At 41.5% G+C, this 25,698-nt stretch overlaps 1 protein-coding gene across 1 annotated transcript; it reads left to right on the forward strand.

The window, feature by feature from the left end:
* Positions 1–584: 584 nt before the first annotated feature.
* Positions 585–5,854, forward strand: LOC103609214 (ubiquitin carboxyl-terminal hydrolase CYLD-like; the record flags this gene model as incomplete). Its single annotated transcript, XM_008593573.1, has 5 exons — positions 585–717; positions 2,171–2,279; positions 3,075–3,193; positions 3,459–3,675; positions 5,289–5,854. Coding segments are annotated over 5 exons (763 nt in total), but the record flags the coding sequence as incomplete, so codon positions are not given.
* Positions 5,855–25,698: the final 19,844 nt, after the last annotated feature.

Here is a 25,698-nt window from a genome sequence, read left to right on the forward strand (position 1 = left end):
ACATTTTTTATCCCCAAGGAATTGAGTCTAGTAGAAAATATTTATAGCTAATAATTAATTGTACATATTATAATAGACGGTATTTAAAAAGACTGCACATGTATACATGAGATCCCAGAAAGGTATGGCTTGGATGTATCATCTTGTGGTAAATATCTGCACAAACTTGGTGGCATCAAGTCTGGTGGCAGTGAAAAGCGAATTTATCTTCCTGTTTCAAGCATTAAATTTTTTGCCATTTTCTAGATTTGGACGATGAAGTTGAACTTAGTGATTTTAGCTTTTGGTTTTTGTTCACATAGTGCTTCTTGACTGGGGATATTATTCCATTATTTTTCACCTGATCATTAAGAGAACTTATCAATATAAAAACTAAAACAAGAAATCATTTATATATTCTTGTACATAAGAACATTTAATTATTTCATCTAAATTATTGACTTTTCTTCCTGTTGTTCTGACTATCCAAAGCTGCACCATCAATTTCATGGTTTTTCTGTTCTCACTACTGCTAGAACAACTTCACATTTTAATTTAAGCATTTAATAAATAAGTTATATGTGTTTTTCCCTCCATGTCTTCAGATCAGCAGGTCAAAAAGTACAAGATTGTTACTTCTATCAAATTTTTATGGAAAAAAACGAGAAAGTTGGAGTACCTACAATTCAGCAGTTGTTAGAATGGTCATTTATCAACAGTAACCTGAAATTTGCAGAGGTTAGTGATACTCACTTATTATATTTTGTACGAAAGTTCTTAGGATTCTTAAGACTACTAGTATGTTCAATATCTATGGATTTTAACCAGCTGAGAACAGTTTGAAACACAAACTGTTAAGAAAACACAAATTTAAAAAAATGTGCAGTATTTCAACTTTGTACTTAAATACTTTAGGATTAAGATTGAACTTTTTGGATTTTTGGTGCCAAAGAAAAACACAAAGCTAATTTGTGACTTGAAACTTGTAAGTAGTTTAAAGCAAAAAGAAGACTTGTGCTTTTTTTAAATTGTCATTTTACCCACACATTATTATCTAGATAAAAAGAGAATGTTTACATTTCTTTCTTCATTAAGAGACAAAATGTCAATATAGTTATCCCTCGATATCCATGGGAGATTGGTTCCAGGATCCCCTGTGGATAATATTCTGTGATGCTTAAGTTGCTGATATAAAATGGCATAGTATTTGCATATAACATACACTTATCCTCCTGTGTACTAAAATCATCTTTAGATTAGTTATAATACCTAATACAATATAAATACTATGTAAATTGTTGTTATACAAATTGTTTTTTAATTTGTATTATTTTTTAGTGTCACATTATTGTTTTTATTTTTATTTTTTTAAAATTTTTGATCAGGGGTAGGTTTAATCCCCAGATACAGAACCCGTGGATACAGAGGGCTATTATCCTCCTGTGTACTAAAATCATCTTTAGGTTAGTTATAATACCTAATACAATATAAATACTATGTAAATAGTTGTTATACAAATTGTTTTTTAATTTGTATTATTTTTTAGTGTCATATTATTGTTTTTATTTTTATTTTTTAAAAATTTTTGATCAGGGGTAGGTTTAATCCCCAGATACAGAACCCGTGGATACAGAGGGCTAACTGTAAATTCCTTCATCTTGGTTTGCTAATGAACAAGTGATATAAATTGTTTTTCTTTTACTGTGTATCTTGATGATTTTAGTGGTACATGCTTGTGGTTTGTTTTTAATGTTTTCATTTCTGAAGGAATGTTTTGATAAAACCTTTGGTAAAATACAGCCATGGTTGAAATATGAGTATAAGGAATAGCATCCTTCCTTGATGACAGTTTCTGATTATATTTGCAAGAACAGTTTCTCCAAAACCTTTATGAAATATAAACCCTAATGAGAATGCCACTTTATAGAGTCATTATATTATTTGAGACCCAAGGTTATTAAACTACCTGACCTCTAGGTATTGATGTGTGCATGCAATCATGGACTACTCGAGGACTTGTGGCTTGTGGGTGCTCTGCATCGACACTCCACAACTACGGGTGGATCCTGTCTCACAGGCCACCAGCATTATAGAGGAAATCACTGCTTGGTTTGATAGCCATGACTATTTCAATTTATAGGGAAAAATTTGTTTTAGCACTTTGATTTAAAAATATATATCTTTTTATTAGGCACCGTCATGTCTGATTATTCAGATGCCCCGATTTGGAAAAGACTTTAAACTATTTAAAAAAATTTTTCCTTCTCTGGAATTAAATATAACAGATTTACTTGAAGATAGTAAGTATAATGTTTTTTAGTTTGTTTTATTTGTTTTTTTAAGAAGTAGTGTGTTAAGTCATTCTCATTAGTTGCAAGCAAGGGTCTAACTGTGTACCATACTTCTAAAAGGCAATTCATTATCTGATAAGCCTTGAAATATAAAGCCAGTAATTTTAGTTCTAGGAATTTATTCTGAGAAAATAATCAGAGGTGAAAATAAATATTTTGTATGCAATATGCTTATTGTCATCTGATTAAGATATTAGGAGCAACCTAAATGTTAACAGGTGAGGAGTTAGTTAAATGAGTTGTGTATCTGTACAATGAAACTACTGCCATTAAAAGTCATATTTTTGAAGACCAGTGTATATGAAAATGGTTATGATGTAATATTAAGTGAAAAGTACATATGTTCTATAAGAGGAGCTTAATATATATATGTATTTATGTGAACATACACACAGTTATACACACACATACACAGATAAAATTATTAGAAAAAATTCATATTATTGACTGTTTCTTTCCTGCTAACTGAAATTGTGATGCTTTCAGTTTTTTTCTTTACACTTTCTTGTATTTTCGAGTTTTTGTCAATGGACATTTTATATTCAGAGTGGAAAACACCCGAGAATATGTTATCTAAAATTATTGTCGTTTGGTCAGAGAAAATCTCTTTAAAGATATTCTGAGTCCAAAGTTTAAGAGGATAGAAGAGGGGTAGACTTATTTTAAGAATAACTTTTTAGAAAATCTTTTTAGTGATAGAATGCATTTTTTAAAGGCTCCTTAACTCCACTCCCACCATTTCAGCTCCCAGGCAGTGCCGGATATGTGGAGGGCTTGCCATGTATGAGTGCAGAGAATGCTACGATGAGCCGGACATCTCAGCTGGAAAAATCAAACAATTTTGTAAAACCTGCAACACTCAAGTAAGTTTGCCTTCACTTAATGGATGATCTCTGTTGAACAGTAAGTTATTCATAGCTGAAAACAAATTTTAGGTTTTGGAGTCTTTAAAATCATAATTAACTTAAAAAAATTCATAATAAAAGGGTATTTATGCCTCTTCTGACTGTTTACTTAATAGACATGTGTGCAAGACTCGTTTGTTATTCAGTAACAGTAAGTGGAGTCCATTCACTTGAAACATTGAGGTTAGCTCATTAATGTCATTCTCTTCATGTTCCTTTTTAGGTTCACCTTCATCCCAAGAGGTTGAATCATAAATATAACCCAGTGTCGCTTCCCAAAGATTTACCTGACTGGGACTGGAGACATGGCTGCATCCCCTGCCAGAAGATGGAGTTATTTGCTGTTCTCTGCATAGAAACCAGCCACTATGTTGCTTTTGTGAAGTATGGGAAGGATGACTCTGCCTGGCTCTTCTTTGACAGCATGGCTGATCGGGATGGTATTTATTTAAAATCTTTTCCTCTGCATGTGGCAGTGTTTTAGTTTGTAGTGGGATAGTTCATAGGGGGATTGTTTGCTCTGAGTAATAAGATATTTTGCGAGAAAATCATTTCAGAAATATCTTTGTGACACAGTCATAAATTTTGAAATGCATTAACAATCCGGATACCTAACCTAAGGGATAATATTGTTGTGATATTTTGACATGCGTATGCTCTTTGTTAAAAAAAAAGAATCCTAAAATCCTAAATTTTTAGCTTCATTGTCTTTTATTTTCAGGTTTCTCTCATTTTCACGTAAGCCATACTAGTTATTTATTGAGTACCTAAATGCCAGGCTCTCTGGGAGTATGTTAAGTCATTCAACCTAAATCCTTGCAAAATGGAAGTTATTACTATTTTTCTGTTATTAAAGCTCAGGTTTAAGGTGCCTTAGTTTACTTATCTCAGTCTTTCTGATTTTAGTTATGTATATATTTTATATTAAACCATGTTGTCTTCCAAATGACCAAAGCTAAGAACAGAATTTAAATGTGCTGTTTGGAAAAGTAAGCCTATTCTGCATTTAATGTGTTTCTTCCTGGAATGGGGAATGCATTACACTTTCTGGGCCATTTTCTAGGATACTTAGTCTTTATTTATAAATAATGAGTGCCCTGGGCTCTAGTAAGTTTCGGGAATGAAATAGTTATCAAAAAAGCTACATTCTTACCTGTATGGAGTGTACAGGTGAGGACCAACCCTAGGCAAGGTTGGGAGGTATGACTTCCATGTTCCTCTTTTTTTCTTATACCCCATTTTCCCGTTAGCCACTCTCTCAAGCTCTAGTCTCCATCATCTTCCTGAGACACCCCCAGTGGCAGCCTCTTGGCCAGAGACCCAAGCTCTAGGCCAAGAGTTTTCAACCTTTTCTCAGGTCTCAGATACTTGCTGGATGCAGCCCAGCCCCATCTGTAAATGTGCCTCTAACCCAGTTGACATTTGCATATAACAGCATAACTCAAAAACATAAGAATTTCAGACATTCGGAAAAGCCATCGAGAGAGCTAAACCAGAAAGGCCTTTCCTGGGATCTTTAAAACCACACTCCAGAGCATCCTCATTCATAGTCTGATGATATGTAAAACAAACTGGGCTGGAGTTATGCAAATAACATTTTTCAAATTTAGGGAAATATAATAGTGTTCATTTTACTATATCTGCTCTAAATTGGTCATGTTCATGGTGAAGTGTACTGGGGTGCTTGTGCCTTTGAGGGGATATAGAAATGTGAAGAACTGAATGTTGTGTGCAAATGTATATAACATTACTTCTTAATTGAGTACAGAGAGAAGCCTGGAGAGTAGGTTTTGGGCTTTCCTCAAGATATATGTTCTTTTACCAATTTTATTCACAGTTGGCCCCAGAATCCTTTCAGAAACCAAGAAATGAGAAAATGGTCGAGAGTTAAAAAGGCTTTAACTTCTAGTAATCAGAAGTAAAATGAGTCTTTCAGATCCTAGAAATTAGCCTTTACTAAATTATTGGATCGTAAAATTGTTTTGGTGGGGCAGAGTAGCAATAGGATTTAGAACTTTACTGCCCTAAAAAGAGTTCTTCCCCTTTTTCATAGGTGGTCAGAATGGCTTCAACATTCCTCAAGTTACCCCATGCCCGGAAGTAGGAGAATACTTGAAGATGTCTTTGGAAGACCTGCATTCCTTGGACTCTAGAAGAATCCAAGGCTGTGCACGAAGACTTCTCTGTGATGCATATATGTGCATGTACCAGAGTCCAACAATGAGTTTGTACAAATAGCTGGGGTCATCTGAGAGGTGAAGATACTGAAAGCAAAATTTTAATGTTGCATTTTACTCGAGCTGGCAGTTTTGTGCACCATCCGTTGCCGGCAATGGATGTCTTTGTGGTGATGACCCTCCAGAAAAGGATTCCTGTGTTTAAAAACAAATTGCTTTTGTGTTCCTGAAGTATTTAATAAGAAGCATTTTGCACTCTAGAAAGTATGTTTGTGTTGGTTTTTTAAGAAGTCTAAATGAAGTTATTAATACCTGAAGCTTTAAGTTAAGTGCATTGATCATATGATATTTTTGGAAGCATAAAATTTTAATTGTGAAAGTTTAAAACCTCATTTAGTCCATTGAAAATGTAAATAAATGTGTCTTCTTTATGGACCAACGATATGAAATCATTTTTCCTTCGTAGCTAACGGTTGCCTGGAGGAAGAAGTAATTTGGTTTCATTAAGTCTACTTTCAATCCAATTGTTAAAGGTGTACTGAGTTTGATTTGTTAATTCTTTCCTATATAGTGCTGATTCTTGCATGTCCGCAATCTGCTGAGTTTCTGTGTTTCTGCAATAGTGGTCAGAAAAATACTTAAGTTCCCTTAATGGTGTTGTTTTCTATTTGTTCTGGTTTTGAGATAAATGAGTGATTCTGTCATAAAGTGTCCATTTTTGATGTAATTTTTCTGGAGGATTAGGGTATTCAGCAATTGAAGCTCTCCATTGATAGTAATAACTGTCAACTAACAGGTTTTTTTTTAAATAAGGCTCTCTAACTATTTTATGGAATGGGTCTTAGTAAATTTTATGAAAGGATTGGAGTTATAAATATATATTCCTATACAAATATACAGTCCATAAGAAAATAAATTTGGTGTATAGAATTACTCATTAAACTTCCCCTGAAGAGATGTATTGGACATTTAAACCTCTATTATTTTAAATAAGACTGTCCAGAACTTAAGTTTGATCAATCAGGTGGGTATTCTCACTAAATTTAGTTTGACTTCACTTGAGAAATGACAGTTATGTATCAGATATTTTATCGAAATGTTAATAGCAGCTTTAACCTCCTTCTGATTAAATAAGTAGAAAATGTCTGTTTTCTTAGGTAATATCCATCATATGTGTATAGACCACAGTGGATGTTGTAGACTAGAACCATAGATTATAAATGTCAGTGCCGTGGAATATATATTCTCTGAGTGTTGTTTTGTGGTATTGTTGTCATTCTGGAATGACTTCCTAACCATGCAGAAAGACAGAAAAGGTGTCATATGTATATAGCATGTGACTTTAATGTGAAAAAAAGTGGAAAGAATCTTTACAAACCCTACAATTATTTTTTTTAAAAGCATTTTTACCTTTTGGTTTTATCATTTCATTTTGCTAATATTTATTAGCTTTATAAATCATTAATGATAATAAGGTACAAAACTCTTTCGTCTTACTATTTTTTCATTTTTGAAATGAAAAAGTACATCCATTTTTCATGAGGTTTTGTACTGCTGAGTGCTTAGGTTGGGGTGGTAAGATGATTACTCTATCAGAGGTTGAGGCTGAGGAGCCCTGGGCTGTAGGGCTGGCCCTGCCTCCATCACCCTTGGGTCACATGAGGGATGTGGGATGCAAGACATCCAAGGTCTCTTCTAGCTTGACCATCCACAAGTCCAGTTACCATGTAATAATTATGTGTTCAATGAAGAAATGATTTTAAAAGATCAACTGGAGGAATAATTAGGAATCTCTATATAGGTAAGACTGGATTTAAAAATTAAAAAAAAAAAAAAAAGAAGACAATTCCTTTTTTGTAGCAATTAAAACCAAGTAGGAGTTGAGAAGGATCTGTGCTGCCCAGGTTCTCATGGTAGGAAGGATCTGTGCTGCCCAGGTTCTCATGGTAGAAGACTGGAAGAAGACTTGTTTAGATGCATGCATGGTTTCAAAGCTTGGGGTGTGGAGGCTCTTTTGAGTGGGCGGGGCCTCATCCATGATTTCTGATGCTGTTTTCTTCAAGTGGAGCTTTCTGTTCTTTTAATGTTACTTGGGGGAGGGAGCACTCAGTGAAGGGATGCCAGGGCCTGGCTCTGGTGGTTCTTGGGGAGGCCTGGGTCCTTGCCTTATTCCTGAGTTCTAGCAGGCCAGCCGGAAAGCCTTCTTCCCCTACCTGTCCCTTTTGGTTCCCTCTGGGTAGTCCCTTCTTGTTCCTTGTTCCACAAGAGCCTGGTTTGTCAAGTGGGGCATAATCAGGGCTGGGCCATATGATGCAGGTGGCCAATGTGCCTGTTGATTTATTTAACTTTTAGCCTTAAATTTTTTTTAATGTTCTCCTGTTGGCTTTCTAAGTGTTTTGGTTATCCCATTTTCCTTATCATATCTACAATCAAGATAATAATATGGTAGAATTATCTTATTTATAGCATGATTCATGATACATAGCTACAAATACAAAATATAAGAAGTCATATTCCCCCTCCTCCACCCCCCCAAATAAATACACATTAACGTGTGTGTGTGTGTGTGTGTGTGTGTGTGTGTGTATGTATTTTTATATATGGGGGAGAAGAAAAGGGGGGGGAGAGAGAGAGAGAGAGAGAGAGAGAGAGAGAGAGAGAGAGAGAGAGAGAGAGAGAGAGAGAGAGAGAGAGAGAGAAAGAGCAACCATGTTATAATATCGAGGCTAAATGTGTCCAAATAAATACACATTAACGTGTGTGTGTGTGTGTGTGTGTGTGTGTGTGTGTATTTTTATATATGGGGGAGAAGAAAAGGGGGGGGAGAGAGAGAGAGAGAAAGAGCAACCATGTTATAATATCGAGGCTAAATGTGTCTAGTCCCTCACTATCAGCTTTATAAAGGAGTTTGACTCCATCCATAAAAGAATGTTTTATAAGACTGGGAAAACACACTGAAAACCAAGAGAAACAGCAGCAAAAATTGTTTTAATATAGTTGTTAAGTTGCTAAGGATTTTATCCTTAAAATAGTTTAGAATTTTTACGACTCACATTTGCCAAATACTGTGGGTAAGTGGCTAGGTTCTTCCCATCCCTTGGATTCATTTATTTTTTCACATAAGAGCAAGGGGAAGACATAGTAATTAACCTTGTGGCACTTGTGTTGTCACCCACATTCCTGGTTGTTTGAACATGTCATCTTTATAAATTCAGGAATTACTACCCTCTTCAGCTGGATCTTGATATCTAGCTAGATAATTTATATCTACTTGGATGCTTATAGTCTGTAATGTGAGTAGAGAATACAGTATTAGGCCTTAGCTGAGTGACTGCCAACCAAGAAGTATTTATCAGACATTTATTAGGTGCATAGGTCAGAGGGAATATGAAACATGGTCTCTGCCCTCAAACAGCTTACCACCTAACTTAACAACAGAATATCTATTAATGGTTGCTTAGCTTAAGTGTGAGGGTGACAGGTCTGGGGGAAGCTTTGGGAGGCAGTGTGGTGTAACAGGAAGAGTAGTGGACCAGGGGACAAGAGACCTGGGTTCTAGCCCTTTCTCTGTCACTTGCTCTGTTATCTTAGACATCTTGACTTCTTGGGCTTTAGTTCCTTCTTTGCATAATGAAGGGGTTAGATTATTGAATTTTATAGGGAAAAAAATGACAAATTCCTGGGTTCCAGGCCACACATGCTGAATCTGACTTCATGAAGGGGGCCTAGGTAGTCTGTTAGTATAAAGCTTAGTAGGTGAAACTGATGACCAGCCAGGTTTGAAATCCACTGAACTGGAATATCTCAATGGTACCTTCTCTTTTTATGATTATGTGATCATATAATGTTATTGTATTAATTATTCTACATAAATGGGGGTAATTCGATGTTTATTATGTTTTTTACTTCTGTTTACATATGAACTTATATAAATAATTCATTTTAGTATATGTACCTCAACCAGCTGTTTCCTAGATGTTTTAGCAATCTTTGGAACACAAGTCTTAAGAGAATATTTGATGGTATTTACCTGGACATTTTCTTTTTTTTTTTTTTATTGGTTATGAATATTCATGTGATAAAAAGCTGATTGTCACCCCTCGTGCCCATCATGTGGGGGCCAGATTCATACTGGTAAGCATACCCATTACCACAAATTGCATTTGTACCTTGTGTCTCCCACCCAATTACCCCCAACCTCCCTCTCCCTCCTCCTTTCCCCCCCACTCCACTTTGTAGCCCAAGGTATGTTCTCTCCCTCTGCAAGTCCAGCACACCACTGTGGTCTTTCTTTCCTTCACTCTTTCTCTCTTAGCTCCCACATATGAGTGAGCACATGCAGTATTTATCCCTGTGTGCTTTGCTTGTTTCACTTAACATAAGTTTCTCCAGGCTCATCCATGTTGTTGCAAATGGGAGCATTTTATTCTTTTTTATGGCAGAGTAGTATTCCATAGTGTATATATACCACAGTTCCCTTATATCCAGTCATCCATCAATGGATATTTAGGTTGGTTCCAGGGGAAATTGAGGCTCTGGTGGCTAAAGAAATAGTAAAACAAAATTCTCGTGCAAAACTAAAGAAAAATATTAAATTATTTCTTACTATCTGCTACCTTATGATGAACATTTTAAAATTACATGGGAAGAGTTTTCTCTGGGGTACCGAGTTTTCTCTGAGGTAACAGGTTGTTTCTTATCATAAAGTAAGATGTTCTTGTCAAAGTAGGCGGGCCATAAAGCCTGTCATTAAAAATAAGACCACTTTTTCTAGGAGGTGGTGATAAGAATAATATAATTCTCTCACAGTTCTCTGTCAGTGAAAATAATACTTGAATTCCTCAATGCAGTGGGGGGTGGTGGAGGAGAGGGGCATGTTCAAGTGGGAACTAGTGTGCAAACCAGGGGGTGGAGGAGGAGAGGAGGTAAAACCCCTTAACGCGGATGTGTGTGGGGCCACATGAAGGCAGGGTTTCTATGGGCCTCAGGGCATTGTCCCTCTTGTCTGGGACTAGGAATTTAGGGAATGAGCCTTCCTGCAGGGAATTAGCATTGGACGTGTGTGCGTTCTCCTTTCAGGTTTCCTATTGTGGGGAAGAGCAGGAAGTGGGTAGAAGACGCTTCATCTGATTCTAATTCCTGGAGCAGCTGAACGGCTTCTCTTGAGTCAAAAGCAGTGGTAAAAAATTAACCAGCAAATGTGGCCATGGATAGTGAATAAGTAGGAAAAAAATATATTCTTCCTTCCCGATCATAGCAAACATCAGTATCTGTAGCTAAGTTTCTCAAGAACCCCATTTGATTTCCTGGTCCTTTGTCTTGGCAGTGATGACATTTTCGTGTCACCATATTTTAAAGGCTTCATTTCTTTTTATAATATAAGTCAGGGAGAAGGGCCAGTTACAGGGAGATTATCCTTTCAGGCACCACGACTTCAGATATAATTCTCTTGTACTTTTAAAACTGTCCACTTTCATTTTTTATTTATTCCAGAGGGATTATAACAGGAAAAGCTCAATCGTCCATGGTTTTATTTTATAAAATGGCCCAGTACTGTGGAATTTTAACTCCAGAAAGTCTTAGCATCATATTATAAACATTTATGTAAATTAAAAGAAAAAAAATCTCATTTGAAACTTCCCAGGGAAGCTGTGGTTATTAAGGTGGTATAAAGGAGTGCGTTTTGTACTACATTCCCCTTTTCTGTTACCTTGTTCAACATTTTTCATTTTTTTGCCTGAAGAATGTCCTATGTTTATGAAAGCATTCTTTAACAATAATACCACATAAAATATCCCTTTACTATCAGATTGCTCTGATTTAGCCTTAATTTTGTTAAATTTTTTAGAGATGAATGAAGTGCTGCTGTGGAAAGAAATGTACTATATACTATTTCTGTATCATTAAAATCAAATTTTTATGGTTCTTTTTCCTTGATTTCTTTGGGGAAGGGTCTTGGGTTATGGGAAAACTGAAATCAGGTCTCTACAACTTTGTAAGTTTTTATTGTAGCACCAGGAAAGGAGGCTCCTTTGGCACAATGCCGTACCTGGGCACATCGCTGGTTCCTTGTCAAGCCTCTGCCATCATTCCAATTGTTTAGAAAACCTCACACACTCACCATGTTCTGGGAGAAGTGCCAGTGGCACCATGATTCTGTGTGGTTTCTCAGTGTAGCTTAGCATCTCCAAGCTCTGATCCTAATAAAAACGCAGTTTCTCCAGTGTCTAAGCCACTTCGACCAGAAGCTGTCCTCCTGTGCTTCATTTTATTATCTATGACCATGGCGTGAAGCTGTCGCATAGAGCAGTGTGTTCTGGTTGGCCTTGGCTGCCAAGAAGGAAATTAAATGCTTTGTTTTTCTTTTTTTGTCTTTTTTTTGTGTGTGTGAGATCAGCCGCACCACCTCAGCCAGTGAGCGCAGCGGCCATCCCTATATAGGATCTGAACCCGCGGCGGGAGCACTGCTGCACTCCCAGCGCCGCACTCTCCCGAGTGCGCCACGGGCTCGGCCCAAATGCTTTGTTTTTCTAAAATCCAGAGGAAGGGTCAGATGATGCTATATGGCCTGGAATTTTTACTTTTTATCTTTTAAGTAACAGATACAGTAAATGTAGCTCAGAATTTACTTGCAGTTTAAGTCACTTAACTGTGCTGAAATAGGAAAACTATAATGGTCTGAGCTGGTCATATACATTCATGAACGTTTGGGTTTGAGAAACCCATGGCCGAATGAGCATGCAGATATCAAAACGGTGCCATTTTAACATCACTCTGATTTTCCTTGTCAGATTCAAGGGTTGGTCCTCAGTGTAGCTTAGCATCTCCAAGCTCTGATCCTAATAAAAACGCAGTTTCTCCAGTGTCTAAGCCACTTCGACCAGAAGCTGTCCTCCTGTGCTTCATTTTATTATCCATGACCATGGCGTGAAGCTGTCGCATAGAGCAGTGTGTTCTGGTTGGCCTCGGCTGCCAAGAAGGAAGTTAAATGCTTTGTTTTTCTTTTTTTGTCTTTTTTTTGTGTGTGTGAGATCAGCCGCACCACCCAGTTTGCTTACCCAGCGTAGGTAATTATAAAATGTAAAGAGGTGAGTTTTGAGTATTTATTAACCTTTGTTTTAAATATAACTTATTTAGTAAGTTTGTATAATTTCATTTAATAATGGATGTACTTAAGACCTGGCTCACAAAATTCCTGATAATTCAACAATTGGCTCTTGTGAGCTGTGGGCACCAGCTGTAGTTTACCACTGACATTATCTAAAATGCACCTCTGGTCACTTTTTAACCCCGGTGCTCTTCACTGTCACCCAGCACTTTCCCCTGACCTAATGGCTTATTGTGGTCTCTTTGCAGTAGAAACAAGGTCTTTCCCTGGTTCCTTTAGTTCCCTTTCCTCAGCACCTTGATCAGTGCCTGGCACAAAGCAGGTGCTCAAATACTTGCTAAATGAAAGAAAGAGCTTTCAGCTTTACATGCATAGAAGCCACCCCATTCATTAGTGTTGATGTGGCCAGAATTAGATCACTATCCCCATTTCTCTTAAGAAAGTACAAGAGGTCCCAATATTTAGTTTTTACATAAAATTTTCTCTCAGAAGTGGAGACATCGGGGCCGGCCCGGTGGCGCACTGCTATAGTGCGCCGCTTGGGAAGCACAGCGGCGCTCCCGCAAGTTTGCTTACCCAGCGTAGGTAATTATAAAATGTAAAGCGGTGAGTTTTGAGTATTTATTAACCTTTGTTTTAAATATAACTTATTTAGTAAGTTTGTATAATTTCATTTAATAATGGATGTACTTAAGACCTGGCTCACAAAATTCCTGATAATTCAACAATTGGCTCTTGTGAGCTGTGGGCACCAGCTGTAGTTTACCACTGACATTATCTAAAATGCACCTCTGGTCACTTTCTAACCCCGGTGCTCTTCTTCACTGTCACCCAGCACTTTCCCCTGACCTAATGGCTTATTGTGGTCTCTTTGCAGTAGAAACAAGGACTTTCCCTGGTTCCTTTAGTTCCCTTTCCTCAGCACCTTGATCAGTGCCTGGCACAAAGCAGGTGCTCAAATACTTGCTGAATGAAAGAAAGAGCTTTCAGCTTTACATGCATAGAAGCCACCCCATTCATTAGTGTTGATGTGGCCAGAATTAGATCACTGTCTCCATTTCTCTTAAGAAAGTACAAGAGGTCCCAATATTTAGTTTTTACATAAAATTTTCTCTCAGAAGTGGAGACATCATAGAACTCCCCTTATAAGGCTTTTATATACTTTAAATGAAACCACATATGTAAAGTGCTTATCACAGCAGCTGGCACTCAGTGATCCCTCAATAAACAGTAGCCACTAGCAGCAGCAGTATTATAATAATAAACTTGAGAGACAGATTGCAAGTCTAATTGACACATCTCTTTCCACCTCTCTTCTCCCTCCATGATCTTATTTTCAGGTCATACTCCCAAGTCTACAGATTGTTTCCTAAGATTTAGATTTTCTTAGGCATCTTGTCCTTCTGAGTGTAACAGTGCCATCTTGTGGTCATTCCGTGGTATGGCAATTTTTAGATCTCCGCTCCCAACTAGCTAGCAGCACCAGACCCCCAGGTTTGGGAAGCAGCAGGTGATTTTTGAGAGTAAATGTGGCAGTTAGGGCTACACAGCAGATGACAGATTACATCCAGGAGGGTTTAAGCTTCCTCAAACCTTTCCAGGACGTGTCATTTTCAGCTGGACATTTCTGCTTGTGATCATCCTCTCTCACAATTGGTTCTTCCCTCTTTCTCTGTCTTTGTCTCTCCAGCGATCTTGAGCTTTCGGGCTCCTTTTACAGGTGGCATTTAAAATGAGTTAGTGCCATCTACTGGGCGAATACAGTAAGGTTGGTTGCTTTAAGTAAGGAGGTCTTTGGGGGAATCTACGGAGGAAGGAATTACAAATCCTTAGCTTTATGGGAAGAAAGCAGATAAATAAGAGGATCTTGATGTCACAGCCCTTGGTGAGCGTTTCTTGGTGTAAGCCTAATATCTACTGTACTAACTTTACAGCAGCGTACCACACTTTCATCAATGTTTCCCGAAAAGTCGCCTGTGGATGGCGTGTCTCTCAGTCATCTGGGAGCTCAATGCCAGCTCAGGGGCCCGACCCAAAACCCACTGCATCAAACTCTCACAGTGGGGAATGGAATCTACGTTTTTGTTTTGTTTTTGTTTTTTTTTTGGCAGCTGGCTGGTCCAGGGATGTAACCTTGGACCTTGGTGTTCGCTCTAATCAACTGAGCTAACCAGCCAGACTAGGAATCTGCATTATGAACACTCCCTCTTCCCTTGCCAAATGAATCTTATACACACTGGAGTTTGAGAACCACTGCCCTAGCCCCTGCCATTGTGGAAGTGACTTGTTTCTTTCAAGAAATCCAGAAAGAGTTTGCGTTTGGATAGGAATCTGCATTATGAACACTCCCTCTTCCCTTGCCAAATGAATCTTATACACACTGGAGTTTGAGAACCACTGCCCTAGTCCCTGCCATTGTGGAAGTGACTTGTTTCTTTCAAGAAATCCAGAAAGAGTTTGCGTTTGGATTGAGACTTGCATACACTGCTTTTTGTGCAAGTGAGAGCAGGCAGATCTTACAAAGCTCATTTTGTGTGGATTAAGTGATCATGGACCAGTGCCTGGCACATCATTACTTCTGCTGTTGTCACCCGCGTGAGGCTGCTGTGGGCTTCCCAGTGCTCACCCACCCTCTCTCACTCCCGCTGTGCCTGGGAGGGTTGGGGATGGTTCACACTTCCACACCAAGGCTTGGCCTGCCACCTCGGGCCATTCTTCCTGAGCTAGGCTCACTGTAAAATAAACACAGGGCTGGAAAGATCCCAGTCCTAAGGTCACCACCTTCCTGTGTGGCCTCTCTCTGAGCTTCAGTTTCTCCATCCCTAATACTGGCGGCTGGACAATAGTCTCCGCTGTCCTGTCCAGCTGACATTCAGGGGCTCAGCGTTTTATAAGCCCCTCCTTATGCAGTGCTTCTGATGGCGTTTGGGTCTGACATGTACACAGATGCCTCCCTCCCAGCCGACTGCCGACTTCTTTTGCTTTGTTTTTTTCTCAGCCCCCTGCCCCTAAACAATGGTACATAACTTGTGAGTTGCATGGGTGTTCAATACATATGTGCTTATTTTTCAAAAGCCTGAATGTTTTCCACACCTTTTACCCACAATTCTATTGCTAGGAAAGTTTTCTAAGGAAATAACGATCACAATTATGTCCAAAATTAGCTATAAGACTCCAGGCAGCATTATTTATAATGGGGCCAAACTTGAAAAACTTAAATGTACAGGACCTGGATAAATTATGGTATAGCTGGACTGTGGAATACTGTACAGCCTTTGACGATTCTTCTAGAACATCAGTTTTTAAGGACACGAGCAAATGTTCACAATATATTAGGTGAAAAAAAGTGGGTTATAAAAGCTTATGTGTCATAGCAGATCTGATTTTGTTTATAAAAAGATTTGTATGAGAGTACTAAAATGCTTGTTAGCAGGAAATACATTGACTGCAGAGATGATGTCACTGCAGATGGTTTTTATGTTTTTGTTTTTCCCTTGTCAGTATTATCCAAATTAAAACCAGTGGTTGGGGGGACAACAGGATATGCTGGGAGGGTGGCTGGGCAGGGGCCATTTATCAGAAGGAGATAATGGACATGAGAAAGTTTGGGAGCTGTAAATCGAAAACTGCTGGGATGTTTGGGAGTGCGGAGTGGTAATTTTAGAGGTCATTTAGCATGATAAAGACACAGGTGGATTTCTGCCAGCTTTGAAAGAAGACGAGCCCATCTCCTGGCCACCCTAGGAAGAAAAGACTGTGTCTGGGAAAGAAGATGGAGGCTGGAGAGGCCCCTCGCTGGGCCTCTGGAGACCAGGCAGCTTTTACGACCCCAGGGAGGGAGTGAATTGCAGCTGGCACTGGGGGTGGGACAACCAAGAGCTCACCACATCAAAGGGGGTCGTGATCTGGGGGTGCTGCCAATGGCTGCAATCAAAACCAAAGCTGTCCCTGGACCAGGAGGACTGTTCTGAGTGAGGGGGTCCTGACAGGGACAGTGTACATCATAAACGGTCAGGATCACACTGTGGAGACTGAGGCAGCCACGCAGTTATCAGGCACTGCATGGGGAAGAAAGAGGAGGACTGTATTCCCTCTGGTTTGGTATAAGACCAAGCTGGGATTGGCCTTTTCCAGCTCCATCCTCTGCTCTGTTCAGTCCTTTATGTAGCCACCTAGAAAACATGTTCCCGTCCTTCATCCTCATCCTTTGTACAAACAGAATGGAGAGTTTTATTTTACGGGTGGAGAAACTGAGGCCAGAGGAGCTGGATGATCTGACCCGAGTTACATGGTAAACAGACTTGTGCTACGGTGCTGGCACCTTCCTGATGAGGAAGGAATTGTGAGGTCAACTTGCTGGCTGGGATTGGCCTTTTCCAGCTCCATCCTCTGCTCTGTTCAGTCCTTTATGTAGCCACCTAGAAAACATGTTCCCGTCCTTCATCCTCATCCTTCGTACAAACAGAATGGAGAGTTTCATTTTACGGGTGGAGAAACTGAGGCTGGAGGAGCTGGATGATCTGACCCGAGTTACATGGTAACCAGACTTGTGCTACGGTGCTGGCACCTTCCTGATGAGGAAGGAATTGTGAGGTCAACTTGCTGGACACTGGTGGTCAGGGTGGCTTAGGAGACATTGGGGATGGGAAAGGAGCCAGCACAGAGCTTTGTTGCCACAGGGTCTGGCAAGAAGTGCAGCTGTACCCAGAGCAGGGCGTGTTTGCTCCCTGGGTCTCAGTTTCCCCATTTGGTGAACATCAGACCCTGGGTTAGATGCTTCCATATATACTCTCTCACTCTTATGAGAACCTCATCCTCAATTCCCTGAGAAGGAAACTGAGGCCCAGGAAGAGCCAGTGGAACTTGAACTCAGGATCACCTGGCTCCATGGGCCTGCATTGACTCTAAAATGGGGGGTGGGATGGGGGAAGGTGGTGCAAGATGGTTCTCTCAGGTTTCACCAGCTTCTGCTGTCTCTCTGGAGACGCCTGCTGGACACTCTATGCCATCACTCCGTCACCCCTGCCTGGGAGAGCCACCCCTTGTGCAGTGGAGATGAGCTTGGAATTTTTTTTAGTGCTTACCTCCCCCATCTGTTGCTAGCTTGAACTTCAGTTATGTCACTCTCTGCATGTCCAGGCTACAGAGCCCATGGGGAGGGCTGGCACCATGGTGTGGCCCAATGTCCAGGACTTGGGGGCACCAGGGACATGTCTGTGTTGGCAGATTCCTTTTCCTTTTCTTTGTTTTTGAGATGCTCCTTATTAACATCATAAAGTGCACTCATCTTCTGTATAGGGCTCAGCGAATTTTCTATTCCCAGGCACCCTCATGGCCATCAGCTGGGTCAGATCAGCCTAGGGAGCTGTCACAGCCCCTTGACAGGCTCCCCACACTCCCCTTGTCAAGTCATACCCTTGCTCCTGGTGATAACCACTGTTTTGACTTCTGTCGCCTTGGCTTCATGCTGCCAGGTTTGGGACTTCATGTAAAGGGAGTCATAGATCATGCACCCTTCAGGTAGTGTCTGTGATTTCAGTCATGTTATGTATATTAGCTCTACTTCATTGCTATGTAGTCCTCTCTCGTATAAATATAACATAATTTATCAGTTCTCCCACTGATGGACATTTGGGTTCTTTCCAGTTTGGGGTTATTATGCATGGCACTGCTGTGATTATTCTTGGGCAGTCTTTTGGTGCACATGTGTAAGCATTTTTCCTGGGAATGCCTAGAAATGGAATTGCTGGATCATAGAGTGGGTGCATGTTTAGCTTTCGTAGAGACTGCCACAATTTTCCGAAGCACTTTTCTACCTTATATTTCTTTTTCTCTTATTTTTTTTTAACCAACTTCACTGAGGTATAATTTGCATACCATAAAATGCACATATTTTAAGTGAACACTTAGATGAGTTTTGACAAACTTTCTCTTTGTGTTAAAGTTCAGTAACTTTGAGCAGTTACCTCCAGCTCACGGTGTGTGTGCGCAAGCATGTGTACCCTCCTGTTCTTTATAAACCCAGGCCCAGCACAGGAGGAGAAAACTCTCCAGAAAGCAGGCCTTGTCTGCACTACCATTAGCATCAGGGACTTAGGTCATTGGAACTATTGAGATTGGGTCTGACCCTTCATTTTAAAGAGAACCTGGGCCTAGGTAGAAAGGGCTGTGCCCAGAGGCACATGGTGAATCAGAGGCAGAGCTGGGTTGGAACCCAGACATGGGGATCCCTGCTCAGGGCTGGACCTTTCACCCCCAGGGGCATTGCATGCAGAGCAGCTGGGCATTGAATGTGGGGGGACACAGCTCTGGGGGCTGGTGCTTGGCCCGAGCCTCACAGGCTTTCACAGGTGGAGGTGGGCCTGTTTCTGAAATGCATGCTGGGCTTTTCCTAACTTGCAGGAGGGTGGGGTGGCCCAAATACTGACCTTCCTTGTGTTGACCCCTGATACACACTCTGCAGCCAGCAGGGCCTGTCTCTGTTCCTGATGTGACCACATCACTCCATGGCTCCCAGGGTTCTCTAACAAGGCCCTTCAGGCCTCAGACCTGCACCATCTCCCACTCTCCTCTCCTTGCTGCCTCAGGTTGACACAGTTAGGAAGGATTCAAGGCTTTCCCTATAAAAATGTCATGCCCAGGCACTTTCTTGAGCACAGAGAAAGGCCTAGCTCACCTCTGGAGATTCAAACAGCCCACCACTATCCCCAAGGTGGCCACTACCCCCCAGACACCCCCGAGACTCCTCAGACTTCCACAATGCTTGATGTTTATCTGCCAGCTCCTGCAGCGGGGCCCTAAGAGGACGAAAGCCATGTGGTCCCTGACTTCACAGCATCCAGCACAGGATGCACCCTCTGTGGGGCACTCCATGCTTGTTGGAAGATCGAACGATTCACAGAAGCTGCGTGGCCCTAGGTCATTTTTCATGGGCATTTTCATGTGCCCATCCTATTTTGGATGTCAGGACTTTTCTTTTCCGGTCTCCTCCTTTCTCGATATGCCACAGAAGAATTTTCCTCACCCTTCCCCAGCCCAACCTGTAGAATCTGGGATTAGCCAGATCCAGCCTGTGGCTTTCAACTGCAAATGGGCAATGCACTGGTGTTGGTTCCTCTTCACCCCAATATCTCAGGACCTTTGAGCCTTGAGCTTTGGTTCACGGTAGACAGTCCCCTCTCGCTAGGTCTCGCTCAGACCACAGCAAGGATGCTGTCTGCTCATGGGAGGATCCACTCCCTTATAGGGTTCCCAATTTGAATGTCTGGTCTAGACACTAGAATGTTTTGCCACTCTAACAGTCTACCTTCCTTCCATCTGGGCATTGGCTGGTGGCAGCCGGGTGGGAAACCCAGAAGTGGCAAGGCTTGAATTTTGCCTGTGTCACCCCCTCCCCAGCCCACCAGCTGTCATGTCATAGGCACCCTTTGTAGTACGATCGCTTTCCTTTTGGGGCGCTGGGCTAGCATATGAATTTTTGATCAGATTGCCTTTTGAATGACTTGACTGTCATGAATAATAGGGCAAAGGGCGCCAGCATTGTGTCTTTAACTATAACCATTCCAATTAATTACGGGTTTAATTAGCATACTGAGAGCGGCCCTGGAAAATAATACTTCATGGGTTACAGATGCCCTGGCAGCTGTAACATGAAGTGTGATACCGGGTCGGGGTAGAGATAGTTATTAATAAATTACTCCCATTGTCGGAGACCCTTATTTATACAAATTAGCAGGGGATACATAATCAACTTTAACTGTATAATTTATAATAATTGATTTCATTTTGACTGACCACTAGTCGCTTACCAAATACCCTTGGAAGAAAAATTGCCCTATTAGGGTAAGTTTAATCCTAAACATAGCTAATGAATCCTATTACTTTAAGGTCATATTTGAAGCTTTTGTTAATTGTCAGAACCATTTTAAATTGATTAGAGTTAAATTAAATCAATGTAATGTTTAGGAAAACAATATTTCTAATGGATGAGGCCAGACTGACCTCGAATAAACATATTTATCAACCGATTCCTGGTGATGAGAAGGGGAACAGCTGGGCCCATAATTCACATTTGTCTATAATATGGGAAATGTCACCAGGCAATTCGTTATGTCAGGTAATGAATAGGGAGCATGGGGGCTCCCCTCTGGCAGCTGGGGTGGATGGGGGTAGAATGTTCTGGACACTGCTTCCTCCTGATGACCTCCCTTTCCTCCCAACCTGAGCATAGTCCTTCCCAGGTCCCTCATTTGTCCATTCCCAGATGCTGACCTGGCCCATGGGTGACCACCCCTGCCCCCACTCTCTTGGATTCAGGCACTCTGGCCTGCCTGCAGGAGCTGGGCTGCTGCCCACCTGCGTGGTCCATACCTACCCACCCCTCACTACTCCTCAGGATTCGCTCAGGCATCACAGCTCAGGGAAGCTTCCCTGCCCCCAACTCTCCATCGAGTCTCCTGAGTATGAGCAGCATGGTTACCTGTCCCACCTGTCATTTTACATCCGTCTATTTGATGTCCATCTGGCTCCCCCACTTAGCTCTGTGGGAGCAGCCCTAATACTTTGACTTAGCATTGGGTCTCTGTGACCGATAACAGGAACTCCATGAAGACTTGCTGAATGAATAGAGGAATGAATAGTGCAGGACTGATATTGTGCTACTCTGCATGTTCTGGCTGGAAGGAGAGTACCACGTACTACTTTCTGATCATTTACCAAAGGCCAAGTGCTTTACATACGTTCAGCTAGTTTTTGTGACACTCCCAAGAGGTGGGCCCTAGTACCTCCACTTTACAAAGTGACTAATTCACCCAAGATGTCTCGGCTGAGTGGTGGTGGAGTCAGGCTCCAAACTCAGATCCAAGGGAATCCAGAACCCTTTCTGGGGCCTTCGGCTGGTCAGTAGGGCTTCCTGCAGGACGCAGTGTGGGGGCCTTGAAGCAAGATTTGGATTTCCAGAGGGGGGTCGGGGAGGATGCTCTGGGCTAACTCCTGGGAGAACAAGATCTGGGCAAGAAGAGCCTATGTGGAGGCAAGGAAAGAGAAGGCTCATTCCAGGGCTCCTGCTTTCTCCCCAGCCCAAACGCATGGCAACTTGGGGGGATGGTGAACAGGGTGGTATTGCTGGGCGTAGGTCTGGACCTGGGGGGAGTCCTTGATTGGCAACTTATTCACCGGGTTAACTTCACTGCTCCGAGGGAGGGCCTGGAGTGAGCGGCTCATGAAGTGCATGGGGGCCATCCTATTTTCTGTGTCCCCTCTGCTTTCATTGCCCTGGCCAGGCAGATTCTGACCACAGGACTAGTGGCTTCATCGCAGGAGGTGGAGATTCGTCACTTTGTTTAGCTTCTGCTTGGCAACCTGGGGGCAGGATGGAGGAGGCAGGTAGGTGGGGGCCGGGGGGGTCTGTCAAGCCTGCTGAAGACTGAACAAGAGTCCCTTAAACAGACCAGGGTGCCCAGGATAGCAGGATAGGGAAGGCACTCAGATGCTCTTCATGGCGGAGAAAGCTTTGAGGATCAGCTGGATGCAACTTTGTCACGTTCCTTGAGTTTGGCAGTTTTCAAGGCTCTTACACATCCACCACCGAGCAAGGCAGGACGGCTGCTACATGCCTCCTCACAGGTGAGAAAACTCAGGCCTGGAGTGGGGACACGGCTTGCCCAGGCAGCGAAACCAGAGTGGCTGCCACCCGAAGTCAGGCCTCCTGCCTCCAATGTTTCTTCAAAAGTGTCAAAGTCACGAAAAAGAAGGAAAGACTGAGAAACAAGGAAAGACTAAAGAGCGGTGATGACTAAATGCAGTGTGAGATCCTGGAAGAGAATAAGGATGTTTGTAAAAATGGTGAAGTCTGGGTAAAGTCCATAGTTAATAGGATTGTAGCAACGTTAGCTTTTTAGCTTTGACTGCTGTAGTGGGTTACGTAAGATGTTGGCACGAGGGGAAACTGGATGAAGGGTATCTGGGAACTCCATTATCTTTGCAACATTTGTGCAAACCTACAATTATTCAAAACCAAAAAAGTTTATTGAAAAAAACTTAATATAACTATGTGGTTAAAAAAGATGTCAAGTAGTATTTGTAAAAATGGTGAAGTCTGGGTAAAGTCCATAGTTAATAGGATTGTAGCAACGTTAGCTTTTTAGCTTTGACTGCTGTAGTGGGTTACATAAGATGTTGGCACGAGGGGAAACTGGATGAAGGGTATCTGGGAACTCCATTATCTTTGCAACATTTGTGCAAACCTACAATTATTCAAAAACAAAAAAGTTTATTGAAAAAAACTTAATATAACTATGTGGTTAAAAAAGATGTCAAGTAGTATAGGGGTAAAAAGCAAACCCGAGTCTTGCAGTTCGAATTCCTTTCCCAGAGTCAAACATTTTTACCAGTTTCTTATTTCCTTCTAGAAATACTCTTTTCATGAATAGACTCAGGCAAATAAATGCACACCACCATTTTTGGGACACAGATGGGATGCACTCTGCACTTGGTTCTGTGCTTTCCTTGTTCATGTACCCACACAACTGGGAGACGGATTAATGCTGGTACACGGTAAGAGTGCTTTTGTTTCTGTACACAGTGCATAGTGTTTTATTGTTTGGTTTTGCTGTCATTTATTTATTTAGCCATTTAGATTTACAGAGTGTAGCTGCTTCTATTTCTTTCTTTTCTTTCTTTCTTTCTTTCTTTTTTTTTTTTTTTGTAAGGATTTGTGTATGGCAAGAGATAAACTGCTTTTCCAGGTGTAATAAACTCTCTCTGGGCTTTCGTGGAAATCTGACCACTTGCCACATATCATTGAGGGAAAGAGCCTTTTATTTTTTAAATCAAACCTGAGTGCTTCTATACCCCACTTCTCTGTCATTGGAGGAAACATGGTGTTGCTTTGAGCAGAGGTGGCTGTGGTGAGCAGGAGTGTGGTGGGCAGGAGGGTGGCTTCTCCTGCCCTTGGACACTGGATTCACACCGCTGGCTTCCCTGATTCTCAGGCCTTTGGACTCAGACTGAACTACACCACTGGCTTCCTTCAGTCTCCAGCTTGCAGGTGGCAGATTGTGGGACTTCTCAGCCTCTATAATTGAGTAAGCCAGTTCCTCATAATCTCTCTCTCTCTTTCTCTATGTAAAAATCTCCTATTGGTTTTGTTTCTTTGGAGAACCATTACTAATACACTAGTGTTTAAAGAATGGAAAATTTCACATAAAATCTGAATCTCTAGCTTTTCTTGAAAAACTGGAAATGTAAGGGCCTGTTTTCTGGAAGGGTAGCCAGGGGCAGCAGAGGACCCTTATGCCAAGCCCTGAGCTGGCCATTCGCCACAGGCCCCACCTGGCTGTTTTCTCAGGCCTGGACACCTGAGGTAATTGTTTGCAACGCCTGGCCTAAAGGAAGGGGCCTTCAGGGTCCACACATCCTATCTCCCAGGAAAGGTTAAGAGCAATCTTTTTTTAAGGGGAAGAAAATCTCATAGCCTCACATGTTGACAGGAAGATAAGGGAGCAGAGAATTGACATTTTCTTTCCACTGACTCTTTATAGACACACAGCTAACTCCGACACCTGTTGGTGGTTTCTATTCCATTTTATCAATTAGAAAACAAAAGCTCAGAGAGATCCAGGCTGTATGCCTGGCATTTGGTAGTGTCTGGCCCTTGATAGGTCTTTAATGAGCACTTCTCGGGATGAATGAATGAATGAATGAGTGATTGAGAGCATGAACTGTGTGAGGGTTGAACATGTCAATATGAAAGGTGGACTGAACTCTGTGTGTGGGGAGGAGGTGTAGCATGGGAGTGAGGAAGTTTGCTCTTGTGTCTTAATTAGAACCTCCCACCCACCCAAACAACCCAGCCCTCCCCCCACAACTGCTGTCCCACTCCCCTTAGGCCCTGGTGGGTTGTCAGATAACACGGTGTTACTGAGGTGTTCACCAGTGTCTCTGGCTTCCTGTGTCCTCTGACAAGTGATTTGCATTTTAGGGGATGGTGGCTTCTGGCTTTTCAGGGGCCCCTTCTGTTTTGTGAGTTTGGAGGATTGTGGATAGATTCAGATGAGTGGAAACTCTGATTCCTGCCCAGTTAAGAAGATGTAACTAGATAAAACTGCCCTAATAATAGACTAATAATAATGCTTCATACATATTCTCATTTTGTATTAGTAGCAATTCTGTGAACCAGGTATTATCAACACCATTTTACAGTTGAGGAAACTCAGATGAGGAGAAGTTAACTACTTGACTGTCACTTTCAGGCAGCAGTGGAGCTGAAACTCCGTAACCAGATGCATTTGATGCCATAGTTAAGATTGTAAACCATTATGCTAATGAGAATATTTTGGGCCCAAAGAAGAAAGAAAATGAAATTTTTTTTCTTTTTTTATAGAATGGGTAGTGTGTTAGCTGCTGGGGAGAAATGTCACAAAGTACCACCAAGTTCCGGGTGGCTTAAACTACAGAATTTTATTGCCTCATAGTTCTGGAGGCTGCAAATCCAAGATTAAGGTGTCAGCAGGGCTGGTTCCTTCCAAGGCCATGAAGGAAGGAGCTGTTCCAGGCCTTTCTCCTTGGCTTGTAGATGGCTGTCTTCTCCCTGTGTCTTTTTACATGGCTTTCCCTCTATGCGCGTCTGTCTCAGTGTCCATGTTTCCCCCTTTTATAAGGGCACCGGTTATATTGGATTAGGGCCCACCCTAATGAGCTCACTTTAACTTGATTACCTCTGCAAAGACCCTATCTCCAAATAAAGTTGCATTCTAAGATACTGAGGGATAGAACTCCAACATATCTTTTTTGAGGGGACACAATTCAACCTATGAGTCAAGTTCAACCTAGGAGTCAAGTTCATTTGGCCAAATGAGTAACAGCTATCTTGCTTTCTCCCTGGTGACATATAACTATTGACAACGTGGGTCAGGGATGACTTGTGTATCACTGGTCCCAGAGCAGACATCATTAATAGATCCCAGAAATTTCCCATTGAGCCTGGCTGTGGCCTCAGAATCCTTCTAAAAACAGCTCTCCTGGAACCTACTATTAATCTATTCATTGTGTCTAACCTAGGTCTGCTCTGCTATTTGTTGCTTTTATTCTGCTTGGCTCAATTCTCTTTTCTCTGCTTGGGAATGCCCTTGAAGCCCAGAACGGGTGTGTACTTTCTCCCTCTGTGAAGCTGTCCCTGA

This window comes from Galeopterus variegatus, unplaced genomic scaffold (assembly GCF_000696425.1).
Source record: "Galeopterus variegatus unplaced genomic scaffold, G_variegatus-3.0.2 Scaffold9351, whole genome shotgun sequence".
Lineage (NCBI taxonomy): Eukaryota > Metazoa > Chordata > Mammalia > Dermoptera > Cynocephalidae > Galeopterus > Galeopterus variegatus.